Source organism: Lutjanus erythropterus, chromosome 21 (genome assembly GCF_056507025.1).
Source record: "Lutjanus erythropterus isolate fLutEry1 chromosome 21, fLutEry1.hap2, whole genome shotgun sequence".
NCBI lineage: Eukaryota > Metazoa > Chordata > Actinopteri > Lutjaniformes > Lutjanidae > Lutjanus > Lutjanus erythropterus.
This window is the reverse complement of record NC_139337.1, coordinates 23,846,779-23,873,137: the sequence shown is the minus strand read 5'-3', so window position 1 is coordinate 23,873,137 and position 26,359 is coordinate 23,846,779. Positions and strand designations below refer to the sequence as shown.

At 40.7% G+C, this 26,359-nt stretch overlaps 3 protein-coding genes across 7 annotated transcripts in view; all 3 read right to left on the bottom strand.

Annotated features, from left to right (window-relative positions):
• Positions 1–1,484: 1,484 nt before the first annotated feature.
• On the bottom strand, positions 1,485–8,050 carry LOC146307702 (uncharacterized). Its single transcript, XM_084746869.1, has 4 exons — positions 7,648–8,050; positions 3,275–3,385; positions 3,081–3,182; positions 1,485–1,897 (listed from the first exon to the last, which is right to left on the bottom strand). Exons 1-4 carry the CDS (start codon positions 7,837–7,839, stop codon positions 1,811–1,813), a joined length of 492 nt encoding a protein of 163 aa, XP_084602995.1. The 5' UTR covers positions 7,840–8,050; the 3' UTR covers positions 1,485–1,810.
• A 947-nt stretch (positions 8,051–8,997) lies between these two features.
• LOC146307701 (uncharacterized) lies at positions 8,998–10,355 on the bottom strand. The gene is made up of 4 exons (XM_084747283.1): positions 10,125–10,355; positions 9,812–9,916; positions 9,604–9,705; positions 8,998–9,489 (listed from the first exon to the last, which is right to left on the bottom strand). The coding sequence occupies exons 1-4, from the start codon at positions 10,314–10,316 to the stop codon at positions 9,400–9,402; spliced, it is 489 nt and encodes a 162-aa protein (XP_084603409.1). The 5' UTR covers positions 10,317–10,355; the 3' UTR covers positions 8,998–9,399.
• A 2,111-nt stretch (positions 10,356–12,466) lies between these two features.
• The window catches only part of slc4a2b (solute carrier family 4 member 2b), a 46,539-nt gene continuing 32,646 nt past the window's right edge, over positions 12,467–26,359 (bottom strand). For 2 of the 5 annotated variants that reach the window (XM_084747536.1, XM_084747535.1), the window contains 18 exons: positions 24,322–24,458; positions 23,470–23,559; positions 22,224–22,404; positions 21,995–22,130; positions 20,718–20,919; positions 20,524–20,632; positions 20,227–20,411; positions 19,207–19,420; positions 18,915–19,121; positions 18,587–18,735; positions 18,270–18,464; positions 17,613–17,831; positions 17,343–17,432; positions 17,031–17,197; positions 15,743–15,996; positions 15,478–15,647; positions 14,982–15,155; positions 12,467–14,627 (listed from right to left, as the gene is read on the bottom strand). In XM_084747536.1, coding sequence (XP_084603662.1) covers positions 14,547–14,627; positions 14,982–15,155; positions 15,478–15,647; positions 15,743–15,996; positions 17,031–17,197; positions 17,343–17,432; positions 17,613–17,831; positions 18,270–18,464; positions 18,587–18,735; positions 18,915–19,121; positions 19,207–19,420; positions 20,227–20,411; positions 20,524–20,632; positions 20,718–20,919; positions 21,995–22,130; positions 22,224–22,404; positions 23,470–23,559; positions 24,322–24,458 — 2,960 coding nt within the window. In that variant the 3' untranslated portion in view covers positions 12,467–14,546. The remainder of the gene's footprint in view (positions 14,628–14,981; positions 15,156–15,477; positions 15,648–15,742; positions 15,997–17,030; positions 17,198–17,342; positions 17,433–17,612; positions 17,832–18,269; positions 18,465–18,586; positions 18,736–18,914; positions 19,122–19,206; positions 19,421–20,226; positions 20,412–20,523; positions 20,633–20,717; positions 20,920–21,994; positions 22,131–22,223; positions 22,405–23,469; positions 23,560–24,321; positions 24,459–26,359) is intronic. The other 3 variants (XM_084747537.1, XM_084747538.1, XM_084747539.1) reach the window with 3 other exon arrangements.

The following is a 26,359-nucleotide window of genomic DNA, read 5'->3' as shown; positions in this document are numbered from 1 at the left end:
AACTGTGTGGGCAAATAGTCCAACAGTTTAAGAACCAATGCCAAGGAATTTAGGGATTAAAGGATATTACATGGGCTCTGTAAAGCTTTGGAAAACACAGTTAACACAGTTCATCACAACATCTACAAGTTGAGACTCTACCGTGCAAAGTCAAAATCATTTATAAAAAAACATCCAGAAACACGGCTGACACATTCTGCATGTGTGACAATAGTGTGGTATCATACTAAAAGAGTTCAGGTACTAAACTGACTGACTTATGAAGCACAAAACACAACAACAGAGACCCCAGACTGTTGAGTGGACAAGTCATTTATTAAGCAAGAATGAGAAAGAATTTCACTTTCCAAATTTCCAAATCAGTGCCATCAGTTTCCAAAAGCATACCGACTGTTGTTGAAAGAAAAGGTGATGTATCACAGTGGTAATTATGCCCCTGTCACAACAACAAAAAGTTCAGTTTGACCAGTAAATGCCTTGTCATTGCATGAATGAACTGAATATAGGTTGAAATGAAAATTTATGAAGTTAATGGCGAGTCAAATTAAAATGCTCAACAAGGCCAATTGAAATGATTGACAGGGTTGCTTTACCTCGACCACATGCTTTCTCTGCCATAACCACAAAATATAACGTCAAAAATAAAATTATCTGCAGACAAATCCCTCCCACTGCCCCTTAACTGGCTAACGTGCGACTCAAATGAATTTTTCTTGTTAAAATGTCAACACAGCCTCGTTTTCATCTGATTTCAAGGAGAAGCCAACCCTGTTGCAGGCATTAAGAACAACAAAACAGCCAACTGCCTCGTGGACGTTCTTGTTTGCTTCAAGAACGTAGAGAGGCATCGGTATTTAATTGAACCTTTTTCATTACCAGTTAAAAACTCCTTGTCGTAGGTCTTAAAGCATCCCGAGTAAAAGTAGGCTATTTAACATGCAGCTGAATGGCATCTATCTTTAGCTCATAATGTTCAGTTTGTGTTGACAATATCACAGATGTGTTTATTAAACTATGTTTTCATGTTCATCTTCTATGAAACCTAAAAAACCCAACTTTTAACTATAACTAGCTGATAATTACCAGCATTATATCCTACAAAATGTGACTTATGGTTTGTCAAAATTCTGAAGATTCAACAAGAGGCCATCCAAAAAAAAAAAAAAAGGTATGAAAATGAAATCCCTCTGGGCTGCACAAGGGCTGCTGCATGTTGATACAGCTGAATTTATGTTGGAAAGTGTCTCACAGGCTCTTATTTCCTGTGTCTAAATGCCAAATACTGTGAATGGAGGTGGATGTCAGTCGTTACAGATTAATAGTGTTTGTGTGATTTTGAAGAGTATTAATTTGTGGTTTTATTATTGCTGGTCATGTTATCACAACACCCATGTATCCCACGCAGGAAAAGGAGCAGTGCCTCATGAAGAATTCGGCCCATTGACAATCTTGATCTCTAACAAGTCAAAACACAACATGATAAATGCTATAACATTTTTTCTTCTTTTATTACACGTTACACCTGGAATACAGTGAGCTCACGAGCACAGAAGACATAAATTTCTCACGACAAAGACGACCTTTACATGAGGTTGAATCACCAGCGTTTGATGAGAGCATTACTGGCAATGAGACACTTGGCTGGTTTGCATTTTCTATATTACAAGTGACGCCTGGGGGAGACATCTTTACGAAATCGGCATGTCAGAGTTACAACACTATAATAACACAAGCATGCAACTGGTTAACTACAGATGCTTTGGCTACATGTCATGAAGCAGGTAATTTCTGCAATGAAATGTTATGTTTATTAGCCAGTAGACACAGCCAGCAGCGTAGGGGCTCCACTGTTGTACGCCATTTTTTTGCAGTGCTCCGTCCTGGTTGTCCTCATCTCCTGAAACAAGAGCACATAACCATTAAAATGTCTCTTCAGGCACTATGTGGGGTGAAGAAAACAACAAAGACTACAAGGCTATCTGTTTGTTTTTTAATATAATTTCTAACTTTAAAAATACACACGTCGCACATCTCATCTCCAATAAACCAGGATATTATTATTATTATTAATATATTAATATTATTAACTGAACCAAACTGCTGTTTTGACTTTTGGGTTTCCAAGTCAGTGATTTCTTTTTCTTTTTTTCAAACAACTTTCAAACGAAATCTGAGATGCAGAGAAGTTGCTCCTTAGGAGGTGTTTTAAATTTTTCTAAATTGGGGAACCTTAAACCAAAGAGGGTTAAATGAGGAAAAAAAAAGACTCCACTGGATTACATTTGTTCTCAAAGGCCTGATTTTTGAGAACAATTGGAAGTTTATATGACCTGAATCATGGGTTTTCACTCAATTCCTGGGTGTCTATGGGATCCGGATGATGTTATTTGATCCCAGAGACACTCAACAATTGAGCCAAGATTGCCTAATATTCCTCTTTTAAAGCAGTTTTACAAAAAAAAAAAACAGTCCAAAGGAATTTATTAGTTTCTGACTCTTGGAAAGCGGGGGGGGGGGGGGGGGGGGGAAGTATTCTACTAATTTAGTATTGTCAGGCTCAACCAGGCTCAACATTGATTCCACAGAACCAGAGATATCTTCACGCATTCTCCCATGTCAAAACCTGGCACCTACATTACCTACAACTCCACCGCCAACAGTTTGGTTGGGAATTTGTTAAGCTGGTGGTGGCTAATGCAGCCTCAAACCGCTACCCAACCCTCACTTCTTTTTAACTCCACACCCTCAGATTTGTTTTATTTTATAACTGATGATTTAAGCTGATTTAAGTGACATCACTTGAGGGAATTTATCAGACTCTCAACTTTTTTTTTCCCCACAGCGGTAATACTACCCAAGACTAGAGTAAACATTAAGAGGCGTGAGAGATTTGAGTATATTGAAAGTTTTTAAAAAGTAAATTTGGTTGAGAGCATACAGGAAACTGGAAACAACCTCAGGCACCGCTGATGAAGATAAAGGAAATCAAACATGGAAGAGAAATATGTTGTGTTTTAATTTAGATTTTCTAACAAAATCCTGCCACATGAACAATTTCAAGACAGTCTGGATAACAGTACCTGTGTGAGTCTTGGTTTCTGGATGCAGTGGACGTACGGCTTAGGGTTCGATTCTATCTGGTCATTTGTTGTTTTGTAGCAAACTGCACAGTCCATCAGTGGCTGGGAAGTCATCAAAAACAGAAAACAACATGAGGATGCTGATGAGGGTTTAAATACTGTGCACAGATGTGAAATGAATGCTTCTCGCTCACTCTGTCGTTCCTGAAGGGGCACGTCTGAGGGCTTGAGTCAGTCGTTCCTTTGGGACACCTGGTGGGTTTCAGGTGAAAGTGGTGGTAGAGGTACCTCACACCGAATCCAGACTGCAACAGAACACAGGATCAATTTAACATGAGACACAAATCAGTACCGTAAAGTCTAGTCTAGTCAGCATAGAGTCGTTTTCATATAATGAAACAAATTATGTTAAAATGGTTAATGTGGTTAGTTCATACAGGCAGTGGTGGAAGAAGTATGTAAGTATAGATGTAATACCCTGTTACAAGTATGTAAATAAATTTAAAATCGAAATCTTACAGAAGTATTAGCATCAAAATATACTTTAAGTACAAAAAGTAAAAGTATCCATTATGCAGAACATCCCATTTCAGAATCATATGTATTATATTACTGGATTATAATTTCTGATGCATTAATGTGTAAATTATTTTAATGCAGCAGGTAGTAGAGGTGGGACTAATTTTAAGGGTAGAGGGGTAGCTTAACCTACAATAATATGGAATAATTTTTTTGTTGATTTATAATTTTTTTTTTAATTGATAATCTAAATTTGCAAAGGGCTAACAAAGTGCATGTGAAACAGGGTGAAGTTATCCCAGGGTTAACTCTAATAATAATAATTATAATAATAACAATCATCCTCATCATCATCATCTATGTGTCACAAGAACTCGTTTGAATTTGAGGTCCAGTATTTTTCTGATCAGGCATCTGACGTGCTATAAATAGTGCTATAACTGACACATTTAAGAGACTAGAGCAGTTGAGTTTCTGTTCCTATAATGCCTGTACTGTGATTGGCTGCAGGCTACACACCACTGCCCAAAGGTTAAGAAGAAAACACACAGGCAGTGGAGCGCCCTGGTTTAGTAGAATGTCCACGTCATGTACTAAGGATGAGTCCTTAGCATAGTGACTCTGGTTTGATCCCAGCCTGTGACCCTTTGCTGCATGTCGTCCCCTCTCTTTCTCCCATCCTTCCGGCCTGTCTTCTTCCTCCTGTCCATCCAACAAAGGCAAAAGGCCAAAGAAAATACAGGCAGAGGAGAGGGTTTCTACAGATACAGATACCACCACACCAGCACATCTTCGCCAGGAAAATCATTCGGCTGTGCAAGAAGCTTATTCCAATTTATATTTCCGCTTTTTGTTAGGCAGCGATCTTTAGTGGGCAAAGGAACGCATGACAGGAGAAGTATAGGGAACGACAAAGTCCACATGTGGTGGAGGTGGGGTGGGTGGAGGGCTCAAACAAACACAGGACTTTCACCCGCGAGAGTCACAAACACCACAGGACTTTCACCGGCGAGAGTTTCAAACAAACACTTTCAATGTATTATTTATTTCCTCTATCAGGCAGATCCTCTCCCATCTGCCTTGGGTGGAAAGCACTTTGGCTCAACACCTGTTATTAAATGTGCTATGGAAATGAACTGACTTGACTTGACTAAGCCACAAATGCAGACACTGCTCTGCCGTTTTTTATTTTACTCCCCCAGTTTGCCAAAGCTCGTTGAGACATCTATGTCAGACCTGGAATCAAATATTATAATGCTGGTTGAGGCAATCAAGGTATTTCTCTCTGGCAAATGCTCTATGCCCCCTCTATTCGGCATGATTAACGGCTCCACTATATCACCAACAACAGATTGCCAGACTCCCTTCACGAGGCAAATGAATTATATGTATTTTGCTAAAGAAAGGCAAAGAAGAAACAGTCACTAATAATGATAAATCCAAGCCTTTTTACCTATAATGTGGATTCAGACAGGGAGACCTACTGTCTCCCCAACGAGCCCCTCACAGTAGGAATCAAGGGTCACCCTGATATCAGAGGTATTACGGTAGGAAACCTGGAAAGTCTTGTTAACCTCTATGCAGATGATACAGTATTATATCTATGCAACCTTGCTCAGTAGAATTTGTTGAATCATTCAGGAAGCTCTTCGGCTACATAAACAAACGAGGTAAAAGTGAGTTTATGCCTCTATCAGACAGTAGAGACTCAGATTTCCTTAACGCTCTGCACTTTAAAGTCATAAAGTATCATTTCAGACACTCAAGATACCCCAAAATCCCAAACATTTCCCACTATGTTGATATGGTCACAAACTTAAAACTAAACATAGAAAAGTGGAAGGTCCTGCCCCTTGATATGATCGGGCCTATCAATATTCAGGTGTTTTTGTATCTATTTCTGAATTTACCAATCTTCCTCACTTCATCCTTCTTGATTCCATTGTTTTTCCATTTGTTTGGGGATTTAAAGCCCATCACATGACAAAAGCACTCCAGCAAGAATCAACAAATGAGGGAGGCTTAGACCTTCCTGTATTTAAGAACTGCTGTTGTGCAGCAAATGTTTGGATTTGTACTTGATGTATTGGTTACAGAGAGACACTCCTGGCCAAACACACAGTGCAAGCAAAAATATCATAAACTGACAGTGCATTTCTTCCCATAAGAGTTTATCTTGTCTGTCAGGATGTTTAAATTCTTCATGCTTCAACAGTTTGTGCTGCAGATTATCAGCTCATATTTGTCTTAACTGCTTGATAACTGATACTACGGTCTTGTGGGACTGAGGAGTAGAAACATATTTCTGATTTGCAGCTGTTTCATGTTTGGATTTTCTCCAAGCTAACTGAAACCATTCAATGTGAAAAAACTTACTTTACTATTATACTGCGCTTAAGCAGCGTTTTCAGGTGTCTTTACTTTTTAATTGGTGTCTTTTCAACTTTTTTAATTGTACCACCTGCATTTTAATGGATTTAATTTTTTTTAATGCATTTTAATTTTTTGGCATCATGTCACAGGATTTCGGAGTAAACAAGTTTAAACTTTTAATGCAGTTGCTTTTCCCTGACTTTTGGCTCCCATAGTGTACACAGTTGCCTTGTGCAGCTGAAAAGAAATTGCTCCGAAATGAAAAAATATTAAACATTTAAACAATCAAATCATTCAACTTTTTTAATATATGGCAGGTAAACCAAATGCACAGTGCAACACCAGCAGAACGTTTCTTCCCATAAGAGTTTATCTTGTCAGGATGTCTGGTTTAAATTCTTTATGTGAGGTTTCTTATTCGGATATCAGCTCATATTTGTCTTAATTACTTGTGATCTGATAATCTCGTGGGACCGAGGCGTAGAAACATGTTGCTGATTTGCAGCTGTTTCATATGTCAGCGGTGGATTTTCTCCAAGTTGCTGTGTCCATTTAATAGGAAAAAACCTAAACGCTGCCAACTCACAGTGATAATTTCATAGCATCCAGTGGTGGAAGAAGTTTTCAGATCTCTAATACTACACTGTGAAAATACTCCATCACAAGTAGAAGTCCTGCATTCAAAAATGTATCTAATTAAAAGAAAAACATCTCTGCTTTCAGCTGTGTGGTGATACCTTTTGCAACTAATTCAAGAGAGGTTTTAAATAGTTTGTTTAGCTTAAGAGGTAGGAGAACCTTCTCATATTCATAAAGGATTATTCAACTATTTAATCTTTATCAGAAAAATTCAAAATCACCACATTTTAGATGCATGGTTTTGCTGTACAACCAGCAGAACGTTTCTTCTCATGAGAGTTTATCTTGTCTGTCAGGATGCCAGGTTTAAATTATTTATGCCAACAGTTTCTGCTTTGCATATGAGCTCATATTTGCCTCGACCGCTTCATAAATGATACTATAGTCTTGTCGGACTGATGAGTATAAACATATGGCTGTTTCATATTTCACCGGGGGATTTTCTCAGAGCAAACAACTGAAACACTTCAGCAGGAAAATCGGAAACTCTGCCAATTAACACCAGTGGGAAAATGGGCGTGTTTTTTTTTTTTGTTTTTTTTGTTCATTTATTTAATCTGTTCATTCCATCAAAGACACACCTTATCATTAGTTTCCTTGCCAGTACTAAAGCCCTGCTGAAAACATGGTGAAACTTGAAGTGCACTTGACCTAAAGCAGATGTGAAAACAAGTATGCGCTTGAATTTCCTGCAGGCCGAGTGACGCTGCCAAAACCTAAACGCAGATGCTTCCAGGAAGCCAGACTTCTGCTTCAGATTCGTCCTACTTTCATTCACTTTTTTTTTTTAACTTATTAAGATTACAGTTAAAGATTTGGATGCTTTGTTTTAATTAGATGTTTTTTTTTTATCTCCTGAGGACTTTCAGGAAAAAGTTTCTTAAAAATCTGCTGAGTCATTAATGTTCACTGAAGTTACTATGAACAAGTTGTCACACAGAAAATGTTATAAATCAAAACATACACCTTCATTCTTCAGGCCAAGAACTGCTTAAAGAACTGAGAATTAAGTCATAAACACAGATGCCAGCTTTACCTCAATGTCTGACTTCTCCAGACTCTTCAAAAAGCGAAAATGGTGGTGCACCCCGGCATGAGAGTTGAGCTGCTCTAAAGCCAGGTTCACTCCCATCTTGTAGCTATCAGGCAGCTCATCGTATGGATCCTGGGCCTCGGCAGAGTACAGCAAAGCTGCACCACAGATCAGCAGCACCAACGCAGCAGCCATCTTCTTCCGATTGTGTGAAGAGGAAAGCAGCTCGGCTCAGAGGGTTAACACCCGCCTCTCCCTGTGGGATCAATACTCACATGCAAAACAAGTCCTATTATGGGTGTGTGAGTAACACGCTGACCATCAACAGGCCTTCTGCACCAGCTGTTTACTTTCTATCTGCAACTTCCCGTAAATCCCCGGTGGACGCAGATTAAAGCTTGTCTTAGAAAACAAATTCTCCACGGGGAGTTTTGACAGAAGAAACTGCCTGCCAGAGGAGGAATTACACTCCTACCCTTAAATGTTATTACAACAGAGTCCTGGATTAGTCACCAAATTCCTGGAAACAACCCAATGTGCCATGAAAAGCCTTTTGGCTTGAACTCATTTGGCTGCGCTTCATTAGCTCCCTTGTTGTTGCATTAACAAGAAAGTGGGTCACTTATAGGAAACGGGGTTTTTCTTACTATGTAGCTGGTAAAGAAACAGTTCATTCTGAAATGAAACTGAGTATGCTGAGTCACACTGAGTCACAGTTATGACCACCAAATCAAACCGTTTCGACACTTGTTGATCTGTATAAAGCAGAGGCATTGATGTGGACAAATGTTCATATACTTAAGTAAGATTTTATCAGTAAGACAGTGTAAATTACTACATTACAAATAACAGTCCTGCATTCTGAATCCTTAGTAAAAGTACAGGAACAGAAACTTCTTAACTAGCAGATCGTTTCTTAACTGTTTGGTGACCAAAGTTTATAACAGGTAGAACCTGATTAAGGAAAAAAACACCACAGATGAACAAGTCATTGGGCCTCAAGCAAGAATCACACGTACAAACAGATTTGTTCTTCACTGACAAGTGATTTAGGAGAACTTGTCACATTTTCTCTCAAATGCAAACCTGTCGCAGGAGACGTGAAGTTATTCAGCTGTTGTCCAAATCAAAGTTATTCACTAATGACTGTATTTTTCATTAGTTTGAAGTCAATGTGGAGCTAGATGGACCTGCTTTGTAAACAGTTCAGTAGTTTACCAGTGGTTCAAAAACCGGGGGTTTGGACCTGATGTTTGTTTATTGACTGGCCCGTTGCCTCCTGTCATTTTGTCAAGTGTCTGATGGGCAGAGCAAGTTGAATATACCTGACATACAGCATCAAACTGAAACAGATTGTGCACACATGAAACTTTAATGATAGTTAGTGACACAAAAATCTCACTCATATGTAATTTAAACATACCATACTACAGAAAGAACACTCATAAGGTTGTGTGAATATTAACAATTAAAGTAGTAATCTGCTTTTAGTTAAAGGTATACAATGCAAGGAATAAAAATAATCCCTCTTAGTCATCACTTATCATTAGAAGTCAGTGATGGTGTCTGTATCTGCAGAGACTCTGCCTGTATTTTCTTATTTTCTGATTATTTTGCTATTTTATGGTCCATTTATAAACAACAACTGACAAATCCTGCATATCCTATCTTTAAACATAATGAGAATAGCTTAAAAAAGGCACAAAGAAATGCTGAAAGGTGTCACAGTAGAAACTAAATGAGTCCTCCAAGCATTCACTCTGTTCCTATTGATGCCAGAAGAGTTGGAGCTCCACTGCTGTAAGCCATTCTGTTGCAGTGGTTCACCCTGGTCGTCTTCATCTCCTGCAGTTCAGAGGAAAATAAATGGAAACACAACAGAAACGGTCTCATTAAGTTGTGCGCCATGTTTGCGGTCATTAACACGGGTCAAAGTGAGCTCTCGGTGAAAAGACCGACCTGTGTGAGGGCCGTTTTGTGCACGCAGTGAATATACGGTTTGGGCTCCTGTTCAATGTTGTCTTGAAACGTTTTGTAACAGACTGCACAGTCAATCAGCGGCTGCATGAATGCACACACACAAAGAAACAGCACAAAGGCAAGTTAGAACAGGCACCCGCCTTTCAATCCTGCATATTACTGAGTTCACTAATCAGACAAAACTTACTCTGTCGTTTCTGAACTGACACCCTGTGGTGTCAGCGGTTCCTTTTGGACAGTTGGTGGGTTTAAGGTAGAAGTGGTGGTAGATATATTTCACATCAAAGCCAGGCTGAAAGAGAAAAGAAAGAGAACAAGGAGGATGAATAATTCTCAACTGCCTTCAGGGACTTTCTCTGATAAAGTCATCACATTCTTTGATAATTAGACTATTCCCTGAGGATTTTAATCACTAAATTCTGGGAAAACATCCCACAGTGAGCCACAGCACAACAAAATTCTACATACTGACTCTGAAAAGCAGAAATTCTGGAAACTACCTCAATGTCTGACTGTAAGACACTTCTGAAGAAGAGAAAGTGGTGCTGGATCCCTGCGTGAGAGTGCAGCTTCTCCAGGGCCACGTCCACTCCCTTCTTGAAGCCTGCAGGAAGTTGATTGTAGTTGTTCTCCTGTGCATTGGAGCAAAACAACAAGGCTCCAACGCTGAAGAGCAGCAACAAAGCAGCCATCTTTCTCCCTTGTGTGTGCAACTATGAGGGTGAGTGGGTAGGGCGTCGGACCGCCCACTTAAGTGTTGTTCTCCTGAGCAGGAGAGAACACCCAGCCCTCTTTCTCCTGGGGGGAAAACAGTCTGGAAACACTTTTCCAAGCCCTGATTGTCTTTACTTGATTATTTTGATTCACAGCAGATTTTAACATGAGATTTTAATGTGATGCCCCGAGAGCTCAGTACACTGAAAAGGTTTTAACTAGTTTCCTTTGCATTCTGTGCAAATTGCAGCACATTTCTGTATTTGGTCCTGTTTTGTCTATTTGAAGCACATTTCTTGATTGAAAAGTCAAATTCATATCATCATTGTAAAATTTTAATTAAATATTATTTCTCAAACTGGGAAAACGATCATATTTGCAGATATTTTACCTGTGCATACATTTTTTCATAGTCTGGCCCCACTTAATAGGTAGTGTAAGTGGTATTAGAAAGTAACTTTAAGCAATCAGCCTTTCCCTGTTGAGGAGCACAAACCTGAACCACTAAAAACTCCAAATTTATAGTTGAAATGCAACACTTTGCTCCCATTTTCATGAGTTAAATTTTATGCATACAGACATTGTATTTCTGTCAAATGTTCACAAATTTGTTGAAGGGATCATTATCTACTCACCCTCATACTAACTGAAGAACAGGCTTAGTTTCACTATTCACTTAAATTGTTTGGGACATTCTGCAATGCTGTTTTCCTTCAGGAAACTGTTTCTGGGCCAAAAAACTAAACCTGACCTTCAATCGGCACGAGAGTTAGTAGATAATGACTGATTTTTCATTTTCGGGTGAACTATCCCTTTAAAATCCATGTTAGTGGGCCGTTGTGGCAAATACAGGACACTCTAAAATGTGCAGTTTTATCTTGAAAAAATACATTTATTGGCCTTAAACTGTGAACGGCTACAGACCACACCACAACTTTTTTATCCAGGAAGAGAAAATCATGACCTGCCCAACTCTGCCTCTGATTGGCTGGCACTCGCTGCCTTTGCTGGTTGGATTGATTAGGTTAAGGCGTGAGGAGGTTTGAGTTAGGGTAAGAATATCAGGATAAGCCAGTCAGAAGCAGTACAGCAAGTCCTCATGGAAAAAATGTTTGCTTTTAATGTTGTTTATATGCTATACATTTACGTTGCTAAGTCTTTAAGCCTATTACCACCTTGAAAACATACGAAAATTGAATGATTTCTGTCTAAACTAGATGCAGAAAACCTTCTTTAATAGGTTTTCTATTGGACAATAGTCCAGCCTGTTAACAACAGGCTGGACTATTGTTAACGGCGTCTTCACAGGTCTGAGCCAGAAATCAATCAGAGAGCTGCAGCTCGTCCAGAACGCCAAGTCCTCACCGACGCCAAGAAAGTGGAGCACCACACCAGTGCTGAAATCACTGCACTGGCTTCCTGTGTGTCAAAGGATAGACTTTAAAGTCATTTTGTCTGTGGTCTTGGGCCTAAATACATCTCTGATTTGCTTGTACGTTATGAAGCACAAAGACCCGTCAGATCATCTGGAGATTCAAAACCAAGCTTTAGCTTTTGTTAATGCAATTTTAATGTTCTTTTAATGTTGCCTTGTGTCTGAATATATAAATAAACTTGCCTTCCATAGTTTAAATCCAATTTGAAGCATGTACCAATTTTTTGATTCCCCGAAATGTTGCTTCCAGTGTTCTTGCGCTACACACACCAAGTGTGAAATCAAATGTGTGAAGTCAGCCAAATGGCACCAAATTTGTCACTCATACATCATATCTACACATGGCCACCAAATGTGGCTGCAAAGCACAAAGTGTTCAGGATATGATATGATATGATATGATATGATATGATATGATATGATATGATATGAGCCTAGAACAACTGGAAACAAAGAGAAAGAAGTGAAAATGAAGAGTGAAAAAGAATTATTATTATTATTTAGAATTATTTCAAAGGGGGATACAGTAGTGAAGAAAGTTTGAGAACCTTTTCCAGCTTGGTACCGTGGGTGGTTGCTCAAAACGTGTAGGAGGAGTCAGAAAAACAAAAAGATCTAGACAAAATTCAAAATGGCAAACCATGTGTGCAACTAATCTGTCCAAAGACAACACGACAGAACAAACAGTCGGGATAAATAGAAAATAACTTTTTATTTGTCATCAATATTTCAACCATTAATGTACAAGGGAACATCAGCAATAGCCTCTCTGCCTTTTGTATTGCTTTTGAAATGGAACAACATTATCAGCGTATCAGCATTTTTCACGACTTTGACAGATACTTTGGCATACACACAGATTACCTTCACTCCATCCACAGGCACAATAAGCAAACATAAAAGTGACACTGCCTACTTCTCGTCAGCACCCTCCTTCATTGTCCATGGCCATGACGCAGCCAAATGTGTGTGTACATTTAAAAAACAAAAGGTTCTGTGACAAACAAATCTTCAAAAACAGCAATAATGCCTCATATTGCAACAGATAAATAATGGAGAGATGTTTGATTCATGAGTGCAAACTATTGTAACACGTGTGTCATCTCCTTACAAACATGACAGACACTTGTAGCTGATCACTTCATGGTCCCACAGGCACTTGAGATTTTGTGACACCAAACAGGCACAAGATCACAAACGACAGTCAGGCTGAGATGGGACAGTTCAGAGGGGAAAGTAAGTGTCTGAAACACACACACACACACACACACCCGCGAGTAACAGAGGACCGAAAATTTAAGGTATTTGACACAGTCAAAGCTTTAACCAATCCATGTCACACTGATACAACATGACACAAAACAAGAAAAAAACATATATATATATTTTTAAAATCCTTCCCTCTCAGCAGTAATGCATGAATATTGAGATTGTCTACACAGCTTGTGTGGAAATTTGGTCGACCATGTTCACATGAACGTGAATGAAACGCTTAAACAATTAGTCGATGCCAAAAAAAAAAGAGCGAAATCATGATAAAATAAGGAATGTTAGACTACGAAATTTACTTAATTTACGCTAACAACAGTGTTAGGAGATGTGAGATGGCTGGACTGCAGCTTATTATTCTGATCACAACGTTATTTACACGAGACATTTGGCACTTAGACAAAGAAACCAATAAATTACAGTGATTCCCATAAATCAACCACACCAAGTGAGACCTCAAAACATTAGTACATTAGTGCCCTAAACATGTGCGTGGAGACATTTAGAGTATATTTATTATTATGCCACTGTGTTAATCTTCTCCTAAAAATGTGTTAATATGATGTCATGGCATTAGTGTAATGACAAATTGCATTTTTTCTGTTTTTTTGTTTTTGTTTTTTGTTTTTTGTATTTGGTATGCCATCATCATCACAGTCCTGCATGATCTCCCTCTGCTGGTGACCTTAATTCACTGCAGATAATTTGACATAAAAGCCCAGCTATCAACTCAACTGCTGCGTTTGAGCACAAAAAAAAAATGTATTTTTAAAGAAAAACAGGCTAAAAATCACTCACAGGAGCTCATTCAAGAAGCAAACTAAAGCAACACTGATATTTAATGGATTCAAGAGGACGCTAAGGAGATAAAATGATCACATAAAATACAGTCATTGTTCAGATTTGGTGTCTTTAAAAAAAGTGCTACGAGCTTCCGGAGGCGGGTAAAGTGATCGGCTGTCTAAAATAAGACAGAATGAGGAAAAAAACACCTCTCTGTATACCTTTTTAATTCCTTCATAAGGCGCTTAGTGAGCTTAAAACATGAAAAAAGCGACACACTTGAATAGCAATAACTCGGCATGTTAATATAAAAGAATAAATCCCATTTATCCTCCACATATTCAATGTGAATCAGAGCAACCTTTCAGGGCTAAAAATTAATCAGTCTTGCACATCTATCATCTATGGTAATTTAATTTAGAGCTTGAGATTATTTGATTTGGAATCTCTTGTCCCCTGAAATATATATTTTAAAAAGTATATTATGAGTGAACTATCTGTTTGATCTCCTCAGTTGGATTTCAGTCGCCCAACAACAACAACAATCTGATAAATAGATAACAACCAGGCCTCCGACATACTGTACGCTAATGTGTCAGCGGTGCACAGTGATGTGGCATTAGATTGTGAGTGTTTCAGTTTTACGGTCGGTAGCGTGACTGACAGCTTTTGGTGTGTCCACTAACAGGAGCTGAGTGGTGATACGAAGGCGTGTCGCAGGTTACACAGGCATGTGCATCTCCGAGTACTCATCGTGACAGTCGCGCTCGTCAAACTTCGGCTCTGCGTCGTCGGCGTCCAGCTGGAGGGGAGAGAGAGGAGACATGAGGGTTAACGGTTTGAATATTTTTCATTTCACATATTACATAAGAACATTTTCTTAAAAGAATTGGTCTCACTCAGAGGCATCATGAATATATTTTGGTCTGTGGTGTGATTTGTGAGATGGTTCAAGATTATCTTTGTGGTATCTAAAAGACACATTCACAAGTATAGAATATGATTCTTCTTCTGTAACTGCAACATAATTAATTAATTAATAATAATGATCTCCTGTTATAACTTTAAACCACAGTTCTGTTGTGACACTGCTGCAGCAGAGGCAGTGGTGCAGGTGTATAAAGCGGCACATTGCGCCCTCTTGTGGTTCACTTACACATGCAATCTCTCTGGGGGTGAAGATGCGGCGCAGCAGGAACATCTTGACGGGGACAGTGAGGATGAGGACGAAGGGGAAAGCCAGCGACGCCTGGGTCGACATAACAGCCCACAGGACCGCCAGACACACCACTTGGATGCAGGTGAACAGATGCATCCGCAGCGTACGGACCTGGAGGAGACAGGTTTACAGAGTTATACAAAGAAACAACTGTTGAGAGATTTTGTTGTTCACTATATATAATTAAGACGGTTTAAGATGTAGATAGATGACTTGCATCATTTAGTCATGGATCTGTTTTTTGATCTGATGCTCCTGTCAGTCAGATTCTCTGGCGTGCAAGAACTTTAAAATTGTTCAACATAATTTAATATATTTTATTCCACACAGACAGATTTCTTAAAAGATCTTGAAAATGTTTACGGGTGACTGAAAACGCTGCCTGCATGTTTAGATTTTATAATTTAGCTTATTACTAGAAGAATTATCTCACCTTGCGTACGTAGGTGTGGTCGGGGTGATACTTTGGTGGCATGAGCAGCAGCATCATCCTCTCTGTTAACTGGATACCATTCAGTGACATCACACCCATGTAGAGGAAGATACCAAACAGCACGGCCAGGGGGATCTGACGCAGCAGGTCGCCTATCACAATGGACAAACCTGTGCAGACGAAGAAGTGGGAAATTAAGTGTTAAATACACTTTAAAATGTTCAGTAGCTGTAAAGAGCAGAAAAGAGATTTCAGTGTCACTTACCAACCAAGATGGCCACCAGGAGCCCAGTGACCCTCTGCTCCTTCACCTCCTGGATGCGAGGCTTGTCTCCGGGGGCGACGGCCTTACTCATGACAGTCAGAGCGTTGACGTGGGTCACCGAACGAACGGTGGCGGCGGCCATCCACGGCAGGCCGAACAGAGCGGAGCAGCCGCCCAGCACCACGATGAGCAGCAGGTCCAGATGGAAACCAGAACCCTTCACCAGCATCCGCTCCTTCTTACTCACTATCAGCCTGCAAACACAGACGTAAACAACAGGGTCTGGATGAGTCAACCAGACGTAAGGTCGAGTTTGTTGATGTGTTCATAGCAGACAGCTGCTGAGCCAACTGTGAGGGTTTTTTTTAAACTTTGATTTAAGAAACACATCTTCAACAAACGCTGTCTTTTCCATCTATATTCTGCACGATGTAATTCAGAAACACAAAATACTGAAGTCTAGACAATATGTTGACTGATATTATAAAACTGTGTGACTCTGCCCCAATTTAGACTTCTACTTTTGAATCTGAATGTTACAGCAGTGTATACAGAAATAATTTAGCCAGTTTTCACTTCATTGGCAACTGAATAACCAGTCGTAATATGTAAAAACATAGTGAAAAATCCTTTTTAAGTCCTTCAAATATTATTTAAAATATTAACTAAATACACTATCATAAAAAAATTGCATCTTTTTTATGTTGCAACATCAGTAACTCTAAATAAAAGCCCCCAAGTGAATTATCTTAACAGGAAGCTCAGGGTGAGGCTTGTTTTTCAAATTAAAAGCCCCAAACTACCATAGTTTGTTAACAGGAAACTAGGGATGGACCTAGAAGAACCTCCACAGCACAGCTACAGCTAGTAATACTTATTATTAATACTATATTACTATGGGGAAACACACAATCAAAATTTCTTGAGAAATTTTATAGCATATTATTATCTTTGTTAAAATGGCATTACATTGTAATTTGTTTAGGACTAAAATCTCAAAGTTTAGGACTCAGACTTGCGACTTGCAAAACAACAACTGGTACTTTAATATTTCTACTGATGTTCAAATTGTCTGCCTTCTTATTTTTTGTTTTGTAAAACTGCCTTTTTCTGGAAATTGCTACATTACCATAAGACTTTAAAATCTTGTTATATCAGTCTCAGTCTGCAGAGCAGACATTTGGTGAATGATATTTTACCTTCAATCAAAACAAACTATTATTATGGGACACAATGGTGTCATAATCTGATGATGTTCCTGCACGGTGCGAATCACAGAATAACTCACGTGGTGATCTGAGTCTCCATGAAGATGAGGATGAAAACCAGCAGAGCGGGCAAACAGCAGGCGAACATCATCCAGATGGGGAATTCACCATTTGAACCCAGAGGACTGATGATCCAGCCACGTTTACCGGGACTCGTCACAGAGAAACCACGAGGAACGCTCAGTTTCTGCACAGAGGACGACGACAGGAATGAGAGTGACAAAATGCAACGAGGAAGAAGACGATTGTCTGTGATGTCAGTATTTGGAAAACAAGTTAAAGTTAAAGGTCAAACATTTATATAAGATTAAGTGGTAGTATTTGAATCTTACCTGTGTGTATGTGTCATTTATACTGTAATCCACCAGGACCATGATGAGGATGGCAATTGGTACACCGAAATCTCCAATAACTCTGCGAAACTGAACCACAAAAGATATGTTTGAGCAGAAATGGCAACAACAACAATAAAGAAAAAGGTTCTGCTGAAAAGCTCCAGAACTACATGGACCTTGTTGTAAGACTGTTTTGTCAACTAATGGTATAACTTTTTGTTTGTATAACAGTGAAAAAAAAAAATAAAATCTTTATTATCTCCTCACCCTCCCTGGGAAGAACGCGCTGTTCTTGAACTTTCGCAGGTAGAACGCGATGAAAAACGTTCCAGCCATGAGAACCAGAGAGAGCAGCGCGGTGTTGGGCTCTCCTCGGACCGTCACCGTCACCGGCTGCGTGATGTTGCTCTGGACCAGCGTGATATTCTCTGCCGTGGCCGTGCCGTTGTCGAGGGAGCAGCGTTTCAGCGGGTGCTCCTTGAAAATCTGCAGGACGAAACAGAGGGTTCAAATCAATGCACAACATTTCACCACAGAACACACACACAAACGCGTACCCGCACATGTGCACCATCTTATTATTTATCACTCTTTTAGATACCACAACCACACTTTGTGGAAAATGAGATTATCCTGCAGCCAAACACCTTTCAAGTCTGTGCCATAAAAGCCTAAAAATAGCAAACCTTCCAAAATCATAATCCTGGATAATAGTTAAAACTTTTAATCCATTTAACTTTCAAGGCCAATCAATCTCAAAAGACTTCAGGTGAACTTGGTAGAAAAACATACTCATTTCGACCCCGAGGTTTGAACACTGTCCAAAGATCAGTCTGTTCAGTTTAGTGTCGGGGACGTGAACCTGCAGCGCGCCAACAAAAACATTTTCTAATCAGGAGTTGTTATTTCAAGTCTCAGGTGTACCCTGCCGAGCTTGATGAAGGTCTCGCAGATGAAGATGAGGGAGATGAGGAAGGAGAAGATCTCCTGGGTGAAGCGGGAGACGAAACGGACCAGGAAGCTTCCCTCGAAGGCCACGGTGACGACCACGATGATGACGAGCCAGAACCCGATCCAGACGCGGCCCGTCAGGTACTCCATGTCGTTTGCTTTGCAGAACTGAACAGGACACAGAGAGAAGAAACTCTTCATCCGCTGGAAAATTTTCACAGCAGCAATCAATCAAAACACATCTGAATTTTTAATTGAGTCCTTATTGAGCTGATTTTTCTAAAACTTACACTGTAAAAAGCTTCTTCAAAGACTAGCAGCGGTCCAGAGAAGCCCACAACGAGCAGCGGCTGCGCTCCGAGTAAGCAGAAGATCACACCCTGCACTGCAGTCGACACAATCAGCTCAGAAACACCGATCAGACCCTCCGTCTTCTCACCTAGCAACAGACAAAGACAACTAATTAGCACCATAACAACAGAGAGTGTTTAAAAGGTCCATCAATGGATCATAGAGCGAACTGTCAATCAATACATGAACGTGAAAGGGATTTGACATGTGAGACGATCAGCTGTGAGTACATCGAAACTCGACTCTTCTTTCTCATGATCAACTCACCCAGCAGGCCTCCGAATGTTATGGCTGGAGAGAGGGCAGCGAAGTAGATGAAGATAACTGCAGCCATGCACTGACTGTTCAGGGCGTCCTTGAAGTCACTGAGGTACTTTGGGTAACGGCGCCGCACGTCTCGAATCAGCCCGCCGAAGGGGCGTCCGGTGCGCTCTAAAGGATCGTCTGACTTCTTCAGAGGTGTGAGGAGGGCCTCTGTGTGACGGAGAGAGCAGGTTAGCAATCACCTGACAGCTTGCTTTAATAAGGCCACAGATATGACATGTGAGGAGACGCTGACCTTTTTCTTCGAGGCTTTTAGGCTCCTTGGCCAGTTTGTCGACCTGCTCCTCCCTCTTGCGCAGCATCTCCCTCTGAAAGCGAGCGACCGAGCGCAGCAGCTCATCACCTCCCATCTCTGACGGCGGCAGCACGATGCTGCAGTCCAGGAAGCTGTTGATGGCGTTCAGCAGGTCCTGCCTGTCGTCTGCCAGGTACGCTGCCTCGTGGAATTGCTGGATGAAGATTCAGATGTAAAAACAAATTTAACCAATAAAACAACTAACGAGGGGGTTCTAGTCTATATCTCTCTTCTAAACTACTGTTGTTTAGCTCTTGTTTGAACGTCAGATGAACAGAAACTGAGCAAAAGCAATATGCAGGATTGTCTTTTTATAAGACAGAAGGTAGAAATGAAGGAAGCTGATTCAAACTTAAGTATCATGATTCTTTTTTTTGTACAACTTTTTTGACTCCTGGATAATTATATTTTATTTTCCCACGAAAGTTGGCAAAAATATGACAACAAAAATTGCAATTAATCGTAATATCAAATTGCAATGTATATCAAATTAACAACTGTGTATTGTGATCGAATCAGGAGATAAGTGTATCATCCCAGCCCTGGTTGAAGGTGCATGAAAATGAAGGGAATGCAAACTTTTATTCCTTTGTTAAATTCTGTGTTTTCTATAATGATGAATAAATTACCTTGATTAATGACGTGAACTAATGAACTGTAATCCAGGCATAATATGGAAAAACTGAAATGTGCCAGTGCCACCTCTAATACACATTATTGCTTTATTCTCAACAATAGGGTGTGTTTCCTCGTGTGTAAATTTTATTTAGGTGAAATCTTATATAAACTTTGATAAATAAATAAATAAATCACTCAAAAGCATCTGAGTGCTCTTTCAGCTTTATATATTTTTAACTTTTCCTGGAAATGTGCATTACATGAGTGGAAAAAAATAAAAATGAAATGAAAGATGTGATCTGGGTTTCTGGGTCAATCCTTCGATGTCTCCACCTCGCTCACCTTGTCGGACATGAGTGTGGAGATGGAGCGTCCTATCTGGTGGTAGTCCATGCTGGTGGTGGGGGGTCCCAGCAGAACAAAGAGGAACCTGACCGGAACAGGGACCTCGAGGACGGACTCCAGCTCCACAGCCTCCTGCAGCCGCACAAACGCCATGGTGGGCTGCTCCAGGAAGTCCACACTGCCTGGAAGACGGCGAAACAGAACAATCAACACACAGACAGAACTACACAACAGTGAAAAATAAAGTATTTTAAGCGTGTGTGGTTTTTGATGCTTTAGTGTGAGGTAACTCACCCACAAGGACGACAGTGGCTTCGGCATTTTCAGGAATCTTCTCCAGCAGCTTCAGCTCATGTTTGGATTTGGACCGATGCATCCCGGTCACCAAGTTTGGCTCCTTCTGCTGCAAATGGAAGGAAGTTCAAGAAGTGAAATGATGATCGCGAAGAATGTTTGTAACTGAGACTTTCTTTCAGAACTAAACTCACCTGCACCTCGTTCTTCTCCATGTCGATGCGAGTGTCGGTGTCCCCCACTGTGTGTGTGGTGCCCATGAGCGGGTCGGTCACCGATGGCTCTGGCTGATGGGTGTGATTGGCACTGTGGTGATGAGCTATCAGACTGCCCAGACTGGCTGCGGAGATGTTTCTGGGGAAAGGGCTAGTGTGCTCCTTCTCATCGCTCGGGTGACTAGGGGAAGCAGGGAGAGGAACAGTGAGGGCGAGCAGGAGGAAGAGAGGCAGAGCCCAGGCATGAAGCCACCTAATAGCAGCCAGGGGGTGTGCAGCAGTGAGAGCAGTAGAGAAAGTTTAATCGCTACTCAAACAAACAAACATTAAAATAAGGGATAATGAATAATGAGTCATTATTGCAAAATTAATGCCAACAGGGTGGTGCAGGACCTGACATAAAGTGGAGGGGTCTTAAATCACACTGAAGGTGTTTGTTTTCACGGTACATTATCCCACATATTGCATGGCTACATAGCAATGGCCTGCTTTTCAGAAATAACATACCTTAGAATGCTGTAATTGACCAATCAGAATCTAATATGGTGCAATAATTTCCCGAAATCAAGTCAAAATGTCTTGTGTCATTATGCACGCTGTAATGGTTAAAAGCAGGGGCAAAAAAGGCAAAAATATTCAAAAATAATTGAAAGGGTAATAAGAGTTAAGTATTAGACATTAGTCTTTCAAACTATTCCAGAAAACCCAAATCCTTTGACTGCCAGTTTTGGCATTGCTCCAGACTCGGATTTGCAGAAAGCAAAACTGAACGTGTTGGCTTTTACTTCTGTACCATCTTACTAAAGTGGAGGGATTCTGCCCCTCCTTCCCACTCAGACTGGATTAGAGACGTTATGTCCTGCATCAATCTGGAGAAAAACCACTCGGGCAACAAATTTTACAAAGTGTGGCGCCCCACGACAGTAATCTCTTAGTATTTAATATTCTTTTATTTACTTTTTTCTGCTACTATTAAAGTATATTATAGATATTTCCTCTGTGTTTTTTGTCTATGAATTTATTTATCCATAATTTAGTCTATATCTTCTGAGGTTAGCTGTGGTTGTCTGTGTGTTTGTTTTTGTTCTGGCAAATGTGACATGGGTGAGTATTTGTTATCGACAATCAATAAAAAGGCCTTTGAAAGAACAGGAACAAGGAACAAGGGGAAAAACATTTTTGAATGCAGGGGGTATTTAATATCCTCTTGAAGAGAAATCCCTGCTTGTTTGCTGCAGTCTGGTGCTGTGAGTCACCTGTGTTTGAGCAGCAGGGCCCTCAGGACGTTGGCTCGGTCCTCGGCTTTGATCTGGTCAGAAATGATCATCTGCTCCACCACCTGGTGGGCGATGCCAGGCAGAGTCTTCTGGTCCAGGTCCAGCAGCACGGCACCTGTGGTCAAACACGTACTGAGCTCAGCACTCTACGAACCGTGTCACTGACTTTTACATCACGTCCACAATTAACTTGGTTTCTAACTTTTACCGTGTGAGATGGTCTTTCGGAGCTCCAGCAAACTGCGGAAAGACAGCGAGGCCACGTGAGGTTTCCCCCAGCGGTCGGTCTCCTCCTCGACGTCCTCCTCAAACTTGATCCATCGAGCCGTCTCCTTCCACTGCATCTCCTGGTTCTTGTCCATGGTCAGCTCATTCAGCTCCACAAACACCTGGAAACAAGGTCACAGAGTGGCACACGCAGGTGGAGGTTAGATACGGCAGAAAAGATCCACAGAAAACAACATGCACCGTTCAGCATGTGCCAAATATTCAACCTGAAGGGATAGTTCAGATTTTTTTAAGTGGGGTTGTACTCATCCATAGTCAGTGTGTTATCTATAGTAGATGGTGGTTGACATGCCCCGAAGTTGTACAACGGTGAGCAGGATCAGCACAAAAATGTATTTTAGACATAAAACAGAAAATTACCCATGAATACAAGATGAGTCATTGAAATCAACATTTTTAAATCAACAAAATCATTTTTCAAATCAATATTTTTGTAAAATTATTCATTTTTTTTGGTAAGTAGCAGTGCAATAAGTAGGATAATGTACAGTGAGCAGGTTGTAGCTGTAGGTTGAAGAAGCTGTGAAATAATCCCCTTCCGGATGTTTCAAGACCCCGCCGTGCATTGCCCTTTTGGGATTAACTTCATAATAATGACCTGATCACTGGATTATCCCTTACATGATTCTGACTGCAGTCTATTGTAGGTAATATACTGACTATGGATAAGTACCTCATAAAACCCTGCTACAAAAAAATCAGAACTATCCCTTTAATTTCTTCAAAGCACTTTGTATTTAGCCAGTTGATACACTCAAACTTTTGCAAAATTTTGCATGTCAACAAGAGAAAACAGACTCCATGCTTACCAGGATACCAAGTGATTTATTTAAATTCACTCAACACACAAAAGATAAATCTTATGTTATTACCCTACAGCAGATGTTCAGTTTAGAAAACGTTGCATAAAAACACAGAAAAACAGCCAATGAGATCTTAAAAACTTAATTTGAATGCAGAGACCGCAATCTGTTCTGCATCTCTGAGCATCAAATATCTGTTAACAGGTTATTAAACGAACACCATGCTGGTCAGTCAAATCCGCTGTCAAATATTCAAAAAACGCTCCTTAATTTATCATCCTGTGCCAAACTACACCTGCTGCATGCCCGTGAACTCATGCTCACACGGCTCAAACCTGACTCCGGCCGGTCACCCAGCCTCACCTTCTGGTACCGAGCCATTTGACCGGTGTCCGTGTCCAGCAGGACGCCTTCTAGCCGCGAGGCGGAGCGGTACAGAACCACCGGTAACGGCTGGAGGAGCAAGACGGTGCAGGAGAGGACTCAAACACTGACAGCAGCGACAGCAGCAGCAAAGAGGACGGGACCCTCACGTTTACACACATACCCACAGGTGACTCTCCCTCCCATCACACACACCTGACAGGGACCTGTTGTTTACTGGGGCTGCTGGGGGCTCAGGGCTGCTGTGTATGAGAATGTGTGTGTGTGTGTGAGTGTGTTAATAAAACATAGCTCTCCCTTTCTCAGGAGCTCCCAGTGTCCAGTTACCTCAGCTCCTCTCCCCCCTCTTTTTTCCTCTCCATGTGTGAAAGGAAAGAACTCATTCATTCATTTTTAATTGTCTCCTTCCCTGCCTGTCCCTTCCACAAAAGAGACGAGGCAGAGCCACATCTGAGAGAGGGACAGAAGGGAAAACATGTCCCAGGATTTACTACGATTTATAGTCACTTTTGGGGCAAATTAAGCAAAGTCTAAAGTAGAAAATTAAAATGAAAACACAGGACTTGTTGTTGCTGGAAAGGAGCACTTGTAAACTTCTGATTTCATAATCTACTGGAAAATATCTAAAAGATTCTAGCTCTTTGTATGTATTGTGAATCTACCAAAGTGAAATGACAAAGGACATGTTTAACAAAATAAATATAGGTACTGATGAGACCGAAAAGAAATTAGTTAAAACCAGGAAACAAACATCATCGGACTTTAATTGACACGTGTCCTGCTTTGAAGTTAGAGAGGATTGATGACAATGAGAGCCCTGGGACGTCTCACCTCATGTGGAGTTCGGTCCTGTTTACGGCTGCGAGTGGTCGGCTCTTTGTGGTCTTTGCCGATGTGCACCACTTGTCCCTTGGTGCTCTTTCTGACCAGGTGTCTGCGCACGCCGGGAACATCTTCAAAACGGTGACCTGATGGCGAAGAAGGTGGGGGAAAGAAGCGGAAGGGTGAGATTCGTTAAAGAATACATTCCAAAGAAGACAGATTAGAAACAATTTGGATCTTAGATTACAAGTGTAGGATGGTCAGTAATGTATTGCTGTGGACAGGGTCAGATATTTGGTTTATATAATAGCAATTTCTCATCAGAAAATGCTGTCTAATGGCATGATAAAGAGGTGAAAATATTTTAAATTTAGCGTACACAGCAGTCCAGTGCTTAGCTTCATACAGCGCCGCTGCTTCTACAAACTGAGGACATGTTGACCGCCATCTACTCTACGAAATATACTGACTATGGATAAGCACCTCATGCAGCCTCACTTCAAAAAATCCAAACTGTCCCTTTAAGTCACAAACGGTAAATTATAACCAAATCATCAGCATATATAACTCAATAAACATGCTCTCCATTTAACATATCTGAAAATTAAATCTCAGCCCAGTACATAAACAGTACATTTATCTCATTTAGTGCTTCTGCAGCCCTTGGCGTGCACACATCGATGACCTTGCACCCCAAGTTCAAATCTCAGCCCACCGAGTCACAGAGGGCCAGGCCACTTTGCTTTTGTTTGTGGTCCCTCAGCAGGGAGTAGAGTTACTCAGGCTGGCAGCACGACAGGCATTGAAAAGGATGTGGAGAGACGCTGGATGGCAAAGACACAACACGACACTGCGAGTAGGAATCGAGTTCAAAGATCAATGGACCGGCTGGCAAAAACTCTGCTGATTCATTCAAGTAGAACACAAAACTTAGTTTCAACTAGGGCTGGGTATCGATCAAAAATTGGTTATAAATATCTTGGCTTCAATACTGGCTCCTGAACAATACTGTTTTCAATACTAAATCCATTTTAACAACAAGAAAATAATGTGACGATACAATTACTTATTTTAAAAGAAAGAAGTTGTTCAAAAACCTGGTGACAAAAAAAAAAAAAACAAGTGTTTTTCCTGGTTAGAAAGCCAATCATCAGCATTATTAGATCGTGCTACAAGCATGCTGCATACTTAATATCTCACTGAGGCTGATTAGATTTATTCTTTAGGCACAGATATTTGGTATTAAGTGACAAGGCATTTGTGCAATACTTGATAACACTGAAGCAATTTGGCTGGTGCCATAAAAGTATTGAAATTCAGTACCCAGCCCTCGTTAAAATGCTTCGAAAAATCTCACTGTAATTCTCAAAGCTGCATCAAGCATCTGAACTTCTGTGTCCAAAACCACAATTACACAGAAAAATAATAATCTTACATCAAGAATAAAGGTAGGTACAGAAATTAGTGCGATTCCCTTCAAGAATTCCAGTTATCTTACCTTTATCAGGGCTTGTATGTCCTATGAAACAAATAATGAAGCTTTTACGGTTCTTCATCAATGTTTCAACTCATCTAAAGCCTAGGCAGTCATTGCAAGTACAAAGTGATAACTGAGCTGCTATCCTGTTCATTCTAGCTTTTATTGTCCCCCCATGATGTCTGAGGTTTGGGCAGGTCCTGGAGTAAAATGAGGCCTGACTGGCACACAGCTCTTGAAGGAAAGAGGAGGGTTTGTGGTGGGCGTTGGTTTTATCGCTGGCACGGCTGTCTGACTACGTGCCCCCTCGCTGCTCAACCTGCTGCATGCGACCTGTGCAAGTTTTGACAAATGTGGAAAAAGTTGACATTTCTTGACCGGCGCCTGACCCCACAAGGGCTGAAACCATCAGAATGCATCAGCGAGTGGAGGTGTTAAATCGCTCAGGTCGGACAAAAGGGGAGGGACAGTGATCTAATAATTCCTATTGTTGACCGGCAGCCAGAGACAGAGACACTTTCCCAGGATGATTTGCGGTGGCGGGAAGCAGATAAAAGAAGATGCAGAGAA